This window comes from Chondrus crispus, genomic scaffold, assembly GCF_000350225.1.
Source record: "Chondrus crispus Stackhouse genomic scaffold, scaffold_18, whole genome shotgun sequence".
NCBI classification, from domain to species: Eukaryota; Rhodophyta; class Florideophyceae; order Gigartinales; family Gigartinaceae; genus Chondrus; species Chondrus crispus.
In genome coordinates this window covers 186,241-195,834 of record NW_005179058.1, presented here as the reverse complement: position 1 = coordinate 195,834, position 9,594 = coordinate 186,241, and the positions used below count along the sequence as shown (strand labels likewise).

General features: G+C 49.1%; 1 protein-coding gene; it reads right to left on the bottom strand.

The window, feature by feature from the left end:
* Nucleotides 1–5,109: 5,109 nt before the first annotated feature.
* CHC_T00008413001 (alpha-galactosidase) lies at nucleotides 5,110–9,367 on the bottom strand. XM_005714603.1 is given in 2 exon segments: nucleotides 5,110–6,388; nucleotides 6,389–9,367. The coding sequence occupies 1 exon segment, from the start codon at nucleotides 9,365–9,367 to the stop codon at nucleotides 6,389–6,391; it is 2,979 nt and encodes a 992-aa protein (XP_005714660.1). The 3' UTR covers nucleotides 5,110–6,388.
* Between the last annotated feature and the right edge of the window lie 227 nt (nucleotides 9,368–9,594).

The window sequence follows — 9,594 nt, the reverse complement described above, 5'->3', positions numbered from 1 at the left end:
AAAAGAGGATACGATGAGCTTGCAAGAAGGAAGGATTGGAAGAAAATGTGGAGAAGTGAAGGAAATCCGCGCAACGCCGACTGGTTTATCCATTTCGAATTCGGTAGCACTCTTGTGAAAATGGACAGAGAACGGTTTTTAGCTTTGATGGGGAAAAGCATTTGTAAATGGTTGGACGCTCTACCTAACCGAAGCCTAGATTGTGATGCGGTGCACCGTCTTTCCTTAAACAATATCAACAGGAAAACCAAAAACACCAGAGGTTGGAATGTATTATATATATTGTATGCTGGAAAAATGCAAGAAAGCCTTGGTTTTACTCCGGGCAGATATTATGGGTCGAGTAAAAATCAGGGGAAAAACATAACATCCCAAGATGATGGCGAATGGCATGAGATTGACTTGTGTGGTCTCAAAATAGATCGATTTTCCGGATTACAGCGTTTATGTGATCTATCCCACATATCTCGGTACACTGAAACCGACGGCGAAGATTCCTCCCGGTTTTCGATGGTGGCCCCATCACGGATTGAGATTTTAGATGCTCTAGATGCCTATGGTTCTGAACAGCCTGGATACATTCGACAAGTTGGCGGTCTTGGTGCTCGGGGAAGTACGATAAAAACAAAGCAATTCAGAATCGAACCGCATGTTAAAGTTTTTGTGGGGGGTAAAACAGGAAATTGCGCAGAAGATTCTTTATTCAATGCAATTTGCGAACTAAAGGGCGAATGTTTTACAGAAAAGATAATCAAGTATGCACCATTGTTTACAGGACGACAATTTCGTGACCTTAGCAAATTTTTAGAGAATGAACTGGCGGGTTTGGCTACGAGAGAAGAGCCCGGCTTTGAGCTGCGGCATTGCCAGGTTGATGGTTATTGGCAGTCTTGTTCCCCAAGCAAAGCTGTCGAAAGACTGATCCATTTCAAGGATGGTATTTTTGTTGTGCACTTCATCGGCAATCGTGGGGCAGAGCATTCAGTAGTTCTAAATGCTTTTAAAAGAACTCTAATAGACAGCAACGAAGGGGTTCACATGAAGTTATGCAAAGAAAGCCTCGAGCTTTGCTGCGGACGAGAAGGAATATTGTGCATACGGGACGTTCGCCAGCTGATACAGAAGAGGAAAGGGATTCGCGTCAGATCTGAAAGCAGGAGACAGAGGGCTAAACGTTCCAAGAGGCTACGGGGAAGTCATGATTCCAAAACGCACACTGACTCAGGAGCTAAATTTGTGCCTTGTATGTAATTGGTAATGAGAGACTGAACCACAGTTGGTACATTTTCAGTAGACGTGCAACAGATTAGCTTCGTAGGACAGGGAAAAGGATTCTCGATACGAAAAGTACAAGCTGTGCTGATGATCATGTAATCATTTGGACAGGAGCAGAAGGAGGGATACGCTACTGGTAACGGTGCGAAACGCGATAAGAGATAAGTTTTCGGACAAGAGTTTGTACCTCTAGCTCTAGCCGATGTACACAGTGCGACCTGCCAGAAAAATCTCCAATATCTGAGCCTGTCATTGGTCGGCTCCAAACATCCGGCGGACGGCGAATAGCGGATGGCGGATACCGGATACCGGACGGCGGGCGTGGACAGCGGACGGCGAACGGTTGCCGGTGGAAACACTCATCATCTGCCTTTGTTTGTTGAGTTGTTTGTTTTGTTGAGTTCTTATTTTCACTTTTCTCACGTTGTTTTTGCCCTGCCACCCCTTCGCACAAAATTGTAATACTCCCGGGTTACAGTATTGGAGTGGCAGCGTAAATCAATCTATGAACCAAAACGTTGCAGAATTCTGCAATGTATCATACTTCTTTCTTTACAGTACCCTTCGAAGGGTACCTTTCCAGAATAGAGAATACAATATCCCTTCATCTTCCTACACCTCCACCAAACATCCAATCTCTCCGCGTCCCCTAACATCACTCCCTCCCACACCGACTCCCACTGTTGCTGCACTTTAATGCCATCTTTCAGCCATTACGGAGAGCACTCCACACAATATCCTTTTCCACAAAAACATTAATCATTTCCCTATTAATAAAGTCACATGATTACACATGCGCATTGCTCTACTCAACGTGGGACTCAGCGTAGACTCCCGCCGTCGTCGGGTGCTCTTTTCGCGCTGCTAGCCAGGAGTTGGCTGATGTCGAAAGAAACACCAGCCGTGTCTCGATGCCCTGCGTATCTCGACCACATTCTTTGACCATTGCGCAAAAATTCCTTCCTAATCATATGCGTGCTGCTCCGTCGTTCTCTGCATTCTCTTCTTAAACCTAGTCTTGAGAGCATTAGATGCCGCTCAGACATGAGACGTGCGTTACTCAAGAACCATTTATCGATCTAAGGGCTGTACAGATATCACCTGACCCACCGTCCAACATGACATATAAAAAAACGACCTCTCAACTCTATGTGCAATGCCTCACCTTCTCCAAGAAAAAGCAAACACACAGTTCCCTTGAATTCTACTCCCTCTTTTCCTGCCAGGGACGATAAGTCACTCTCTACGCGGACATAGTCATCATCTGCCCGAGCCGCAACGTGTAGAAAAATGATGGCCTGCGTGATCTGCCAACTGTAGCGTTAGTTAGATAGATGGACTGCAGAGAGACGAGCAGTATGAAACGGAAATGGAGCCAAAGCAAAAGTCAGAGGGCACTGTCACCAAGCGGCTTTTTTTCAAGTTCTCTGCATCTGAACCCCGATGGTGCTGCCTTTACAGAATGCGGACTTAAATACATATCTCGAGGCTATGCGTCTTTCGCTTCGGCTCGCGCACAACTCGCTAACTTTTTGCTTTTCGCAGACTGGCTTCGTAAAAGCCCAGAAGCCACGACTGGCAAAACTGCGTCTTGCCCGGCTCCTCGTTGCGCCCTCGAACCGCAACCTTATGGCCGCGGATCTCTCCGCGCTTTTCGCTCACCGCAGTTGCGGATCGTGATCCACGCTTGATGTACGGCCCGCAAAGACGCCATACGCGCTGTTGATACTGTCTCGCACAAACATCGCCTAAGTTTCGCTTCGGCGTGCGTCGGAGCAACATCGCTAAATGCGTTTCAAACGCCATCTATTGCCCGCGCCCTTCCTTTGGCCCCTGTAACACCTAGTTTAATTTGGCAACTCGCTGGTCATTGCGCGCTGACTTCCACTCTGTCAATTGCCTTGTCCCCTTCGAATCTCTGCAATTCGAATTATTTTTTCCACTCCACCCTCCGCCTCCTTTCCCTCTTTTTTTGCTCCCTCATCGGATGTCATGGAATGCGAGAATAACGCACAAACGATTCTATCTCATTACTCAAGCGAAGGAGGGCACCATCGTCGCCCCTTGAGATAGGAGACCACATGAAGGCCAGTGCGGCTCAGTTGAAGCGTAAACACCTCTACATTAATGTTCCAAGTGCCATTAATGTGTCCGCAGCGATCAGTAGATTGCCCACATCCGTCCTAGTTGCATGGCAGCAAGTCGGAAAGCAGCATGGATGGAATCTTTAGCTTGTGCTTGCTGGGCGTTTCTCAGATATAGCCACAACATCCGCGACAAAGCCTTACAAATACATGAAAAGCCGATGCATAGGAGCACCTCTGAATGTGAACTGCTAAGATATTCATGCATTTCGTCATCCATGTGATGCCATTACATACTGTAGATGCTTGTGCCCTTTCAACTTTTGTCCTGTTTTAAAGTTTTCGATTTAAGATAAATAACTTAATCGGCCTTTAAACAAGATATGAAAACGGCACTTGCTCACTGCGGCTCATGAAAAATAGAATGACCGTCCCTCATGACCATTCGATAATTTCGACTCATTTAGATGAAAAGGGCTCCCGTCTGGGATTCAGCCCGTTCGCCACCCCCGGTCTCCTCCTTGTCACGCCGTTCAATATTGACAATCTTCCAGCAGTTGCTTCATTTGGATGGTGCAGCGAAATGCAAACTGCATTTTAGTATTCTAAACTCATTGCCTTTGTGTCGAAAAACAGCTGTGAGCGGTTCAGCAATATCATATTTGACGAATATACCGACTTCATCTATCGAAGCACTCGAACCAACCACAACTAAAAGGCCTTTCACCTTCTGTACAACTAGCATCTCAGCTGACATATCGTCATAATCCCAACTTAGTGCCAGCATTTGGGCTGCAACTCTCAGATATCTTGCAGAACGAAATGCATTCTGCACGGTCAAGAGTGCTTCTGGTTGCTCTCTCCTTCCTATCACACGCCATCCTAACGTTGCAGAAAGCTGAAGGCTTCGACTTGCAGGCCTATAAAAATATTGCGGAGAGTGGCAGTGCCGCTGGAGGCTTCGGACGCGGCTCGCAAACACTCCGCACGAGTTGCTCTGATCTATCATGTGCTCAGTGCGGTACTTGCGACGCAAGTCGGTTCAAGTCAGAAGTCTTCAATTGCTATCGGACGGTTGATGCTTTAGAGCTTCGGCTCTCCGAAAACCTATCTCCACTCGACATCGAGAGGGAATGCTCGTTCGACGCCTGCTACCCTCAGCAGCGCCAAAAATACTGCGACTTATTGGACCACAAGCCGAATGCTGATGTTCTGCAAGAGCTGAAGTCTTTGCTCCAACTGCGCGAAAAGGAACTGGCCTCATTGAAAGCTCAATTGGAGCAGAAGAAGAGGCCATACGAACAGAATGGACTACTAGAGTATGGCGAAAAAGTGGAAGAAGCGAGAAAAGTCATGGCGAAGCAACGCGCTGATGCTTTGAAAGTGCGAGCGTACAACGCGAAACTCAAGAATTATTTAGATTCTTTCAAACACAAGAGAGCGATGTACCAAGTGAAGCGGCTCCGCTCAGAGAATGAGGAGCTTTACAGCCAGAAACGATTCTGGGACGCTCAAAACCACACCCTTGCTCATGCGGTACGACTGAGCGCAGGTGCAATTAAAGACGCGCGGGGCGATCTCCACGACAAGATGCTTGAATGTGAAGCGGACGCGCAACTATTAAAGGTGATGCGTACGTCGACGCTTGCCAAGGAGCAACAGGTACAACTCGTGGATGCGCTCAAGGCGGAGCTACGGCGACGACTGGACCTTGCGTATACGGTGAACGCGCATGCAAAGCGAGAGGCGGTGTTTATCGAGACGGCTCGAAATGAAATTTACGCGCTCTTGCAAAATGTTCTGACGAAGTTGCGACAGGGAAAATTGCAGGTCGAATGCGGCGGAAGTGCTCTCAGTAGCAGTGTGCAAAATGAGCTAGGAACGTAAGTGTCGCTGGTAAAACCTATGTGCTGTGGGCGGTATCGGGGCGGCAGATTCGGTTCAAAAAGGGCGCCTCACAACGCATGCATCCGGCCGTGCAGAAATCCATCGCTATATACGAAAGCTGAGTAGACATAAGTACACTGGTAGTTGTGAACATATTAAATGAGGTCGTCCTCCGCGTCGGCTTCAAGGTCATCATCGACAGCCGGCGGAAGATGATCCTCTGGTTTCGTCTCTTCCTTGGGTTCCGGGAGTTCGTTTGGATCCCGGTTTGCTGCTTCACATGCATCAATCCATTTGGAGTAGACGTCGATCTCCTCTTCGAGACGGTTTATCAAGGCGGAAAATTTGACACCGCAGACGCGACATTCAACCTTGCCTACATTGATATCTCTCTCGATGGCGACGTCGACGGTTTTTTCGTGGCCACAAAACGGGCAGTCGAAAATCTTCTCCAGCTTGGCGGCCTTCTTCTTTGGCGGGGGCTTGGTGGCACGCTTCCGCTTCCCCATTGCACCTAGTTGGCGACAGACTCAAGAGACACGCGACAAGGCCTTCCGGCGACGCTGTGAAGAGGGAGATGCAAGCGACGCGGTGTGATTGCGAGGGAGCGTTACGTCCCTGCTCAGGAAATTCGAAAGAGTGGGGTGTCCTCGTTAAGGAGAGCGCGCCTTCCCGTATCCGACCGTCCGATGTCTGTACAGAAGTGATGACGTTGACCTTTCATTTGTTCGTTCAGACGCACAGCCATTTCCGTGACATGCCCTTGGACACGTGGTCGATGGCAATTTGTCATTTCGATAGACCAAGACCCAATCAAATCGTTCTTATAAAGAAATCTTTAGTATGCTGTACACGTGTATGATACTGTTAAATGTCTCCAGGCTAACCCACCATTAAGGCATCACATGCCCTCCTCGCCCGTCTTCCCGTAGCTCCTGTACTTTATGTCCACCCTGCTCCCCGTCGTACACCCCCAGTCTCGACACGACCGTTATTCATCGCTTCCGTCCGAGTGAACTTCAAAGGGAAAGGTCGTATGGTACCATGTCTACGTAAAAAGCCCAAAACAAATGTCAATGACCTCTCTTTTACCACTCTATGTTGAAATAAACCACGCTGTGTGGCTTCTATTCACAGTTTCCTTATATCGTGATTTCGGCCATGGCCCTCGCTTGCGACATCAAAACATCTGCCTTCAATTCAAACAAAACAGAATCTGCATCAAACAAAAACTTCACGGGCAGCCCCGCATTCTGCATTGTACGTCCTGTCATCGTCAATGGCGCTCCATACTGGTACACGCCCGTGGGTGCATGGTCCATCGCGCCTGTGTCAGCGTTCCGCACAACTGTCCCAGGGCAAAGTTCCTCCACGTGGTAAACCGTGTCAGGGTCCAATCCCCGAAGTTTCAATCGTGGAAGGAGACGCCCGACTACACGTCTGATGCTCACGGCCATTACGGCCGCGTGCTTCTTGTCCCGCGAGACAAACATCCATGCAGCGGAGTCTGACTTGAAGGGCGACCACAACCTATACATGTCCCCTTTATACACAAGTGGTGCAATTCGCTTCTGAAGTTCAATATACCTTTGCACCTCTGAGATATCGTCCTCACTGAATTCTCGCGGATCCAACTCGTAACCGAATGTACCGGACATCGCAACTACTGCCCTAGTTTTCATCGGCGTCGTCCGCAGTGTCTGATGATTCGGTACCGTGGAAATATGTGCGCCCATTGTCGATGCTGGGTACACAAGTGATGTACCATACTGAATCGACACACGTGATAGAGCATCCGTGTTATCTGAAGTCCAGATCTGTGGCGAAAAATACAACATCCCGCAATCGAATCGACCTCCTCCCCCGGAGCAAGTCTCGAAAAGCACCTTTGGAAACGCCTCTGTCAGTCGGCCCAACACCTCGTACACGCCAAGAATGAATCGATGAGCTATTTCTCCCTGCCTCTCTGCATGCCATTCTTGCGAAAATACTTCAGTGAGGTGACGATTCATATCCCATTTCACATACTCAATATTGGCGGAGCTCAATAAGCTATGTAACAAGTCATAGATGTGCTCTCGCACAACTTTCCGGGAAAAGTCGAGTACTAGTTGATTCCGTCCAGTAGTCCGACTTCTCGTGGGCACGCAAAGGCACCAATCACGATGGGCACGATACAGATCGCTCTCTAGAGAAACCATTTCTGGTTCAATCCAGATGCCAAACTTCATTCCGATTTCGTTAACGGCTCGGGCAACACCATCAATTCCAAATGGGAACTTATCAGGGTTCGGATACCAATCTCCCAGCCCACTCAGCGTGTTTTGCCGGACCCCAAACCATCCATCATCCAAAACAAGCAGTTCAATGTCCGCTTTAACAGCGGCTTGGGCAATTTCGACGACAATTTCATGGCTCACATTGAAGTAGGCTGCTTCCCATGTGTTGATAAGTACGGGGGGGATTTTGTATCTCGAGTTTCGCGGAATCAGACGTTCCCTGATCGCCCTGTGTAGTATTCTTGACATCTTTCCCAGCCCTTCATTGCTGTAGGTCATGATGACCTCAGGAGTTGAAAACGTGTTGTTTCCTTTTTGATTGTCCAAATGCCAATTGAAGCTCTCAGGGTTGAGGCCAATATTGACTCGCAGACGGCCAAACTCTGTAATCTCGGTAACGGCATTGAAATTACCCGAGTACACTAGCGCGAATCCGAAAACCTCGCCGTGATCCTCCGCCGGTTCTTCGTTCGGAGAAACGACAATGAAGGGGTTAAACTGGTGCGAACTCGCACCTCGGGCAGACTTGACAACCGTGACGCCGTATTCCAGCTTCTGAGTGACCACTGCTCGCTCTCGCGCCCATCCTCCAGCGAGCTCCGTCATGTAGTAGTTCGTCTCAGCATCAAAGTCAAACGTGCCCGACACCAGGTGTTCCAAATTGACGGGATGACTTCCGTTATTCACGATTACAGTTCGACGAGTGATAATGTCGTAGTCATGCATAACGGTGTAGTGCAGGTTAAAGCGTAAACCAGAGAGGATATCTTCCATTTCAACGATCAAGGTCGTCGCTTCCTCGACACTATCTGTGTACATCGCGGGCATCGGAGATGGCATGAGGACTTTGCCTTCTTTAATCTTGTAGCCTTTGTATTGAATGGGACAGACTGAGGAGCCATCCTTCGAAAAGACGACCTTGAATGAAGCATCTCTGTAGTCACCAGTACAAGCATCGGAAAACTCGAGCAGCTTGGTATTCTTGCCGAGGATCTCGGGGTCAAGGGCACCCCAGTTGGTGGCTTGTTCAACCATGGAAAGGTCGCCAAAAGAGCCAGCAACAGGGCTATAAACTTGACCGGCTGCATTGTACTTGAGACGTGGACTCACCGGTCCACTCTTACCTGCCATACCCATATCATGGGACGACCGATGGTGTTCTAGTGGAGAAAAAATGCCGGATCTGGCACCCTGGACATGGGCTTGGGCAACAGCAGAAACGTCAGCCATACTAGCACTGGCCTTTGCTCTACGCATGCCAAGTCCCATAGGTCCAGCAGAACGTGTTGGTCCGTTTGCGGTAGCATGTGGAGTGACAGGGCGATCTGGAAAATGAACGGACACCTCCTCAGATTGTGAGGCACTAGCGGATTCCGAGAGCTCGTTCAAAGTACGTTCCAGGGTGGCTTCGGATAGATCGCGGTTAAGATCGCCACCGCGACTGCGCTCCCGACTCCAGAGACGCCATGAGGCGTTCTCGAGACGACGGCCACGCTTCCCGACTTCGACCCCATCTGCGTTCTTCTGCTTGGTGAAGACTTTCCATTTCTCGGAGAGATCCTCGACGTTGTCGATGGTGTCGAGTTCCTCCAAGCCTAGTATCTTGGCGATGGAGATGGTGCCTCTAGGATCGAAGGGGGTTGGGACATGGGATCGGATAAGATATGTAATATCGTCGCCCGTGGGGAGCGGCGGACCCCAGTAGAGATGCTCGAGATTGCGAGCATCATCGACGCGAAAGGCGTACAATGAGTCCTTGCATCGAAGACGGAAAACACGGAGCTGCCCGTCGTAGGTAACACCAGGTGCATTCGCGAAGGCGGCCTTGCTGTGACCATTCATGGTGGGCATGGCGGACGACGGTGTCAAGAAAGGCGCAGAGCGACAAAGAAAGAGGGTGAATGCAGAAGTGTTCTTGTAACCCCCCCGAGGTCTTTATAGAAATGGATGTGGAGACGGCATTGCATTCGGGGGTGGCATGGAGGATAAGTAACAGTGGATTGCCAGAAAAAAAAAAAACAATAGCAATATTTCTAAAATGTAAATAAATTCAATACTGAACCTTTATC

Excerpts from the sequence above, each read along its gene's own strand:
- CHC_T00008413001 (XM_005714603.1), bottom strand. The coding sequence starts at position 9,367 with ATGAATGGTCACAGCAAGGCCGCCTTCGCGAATGCACCTGGTGTTACC.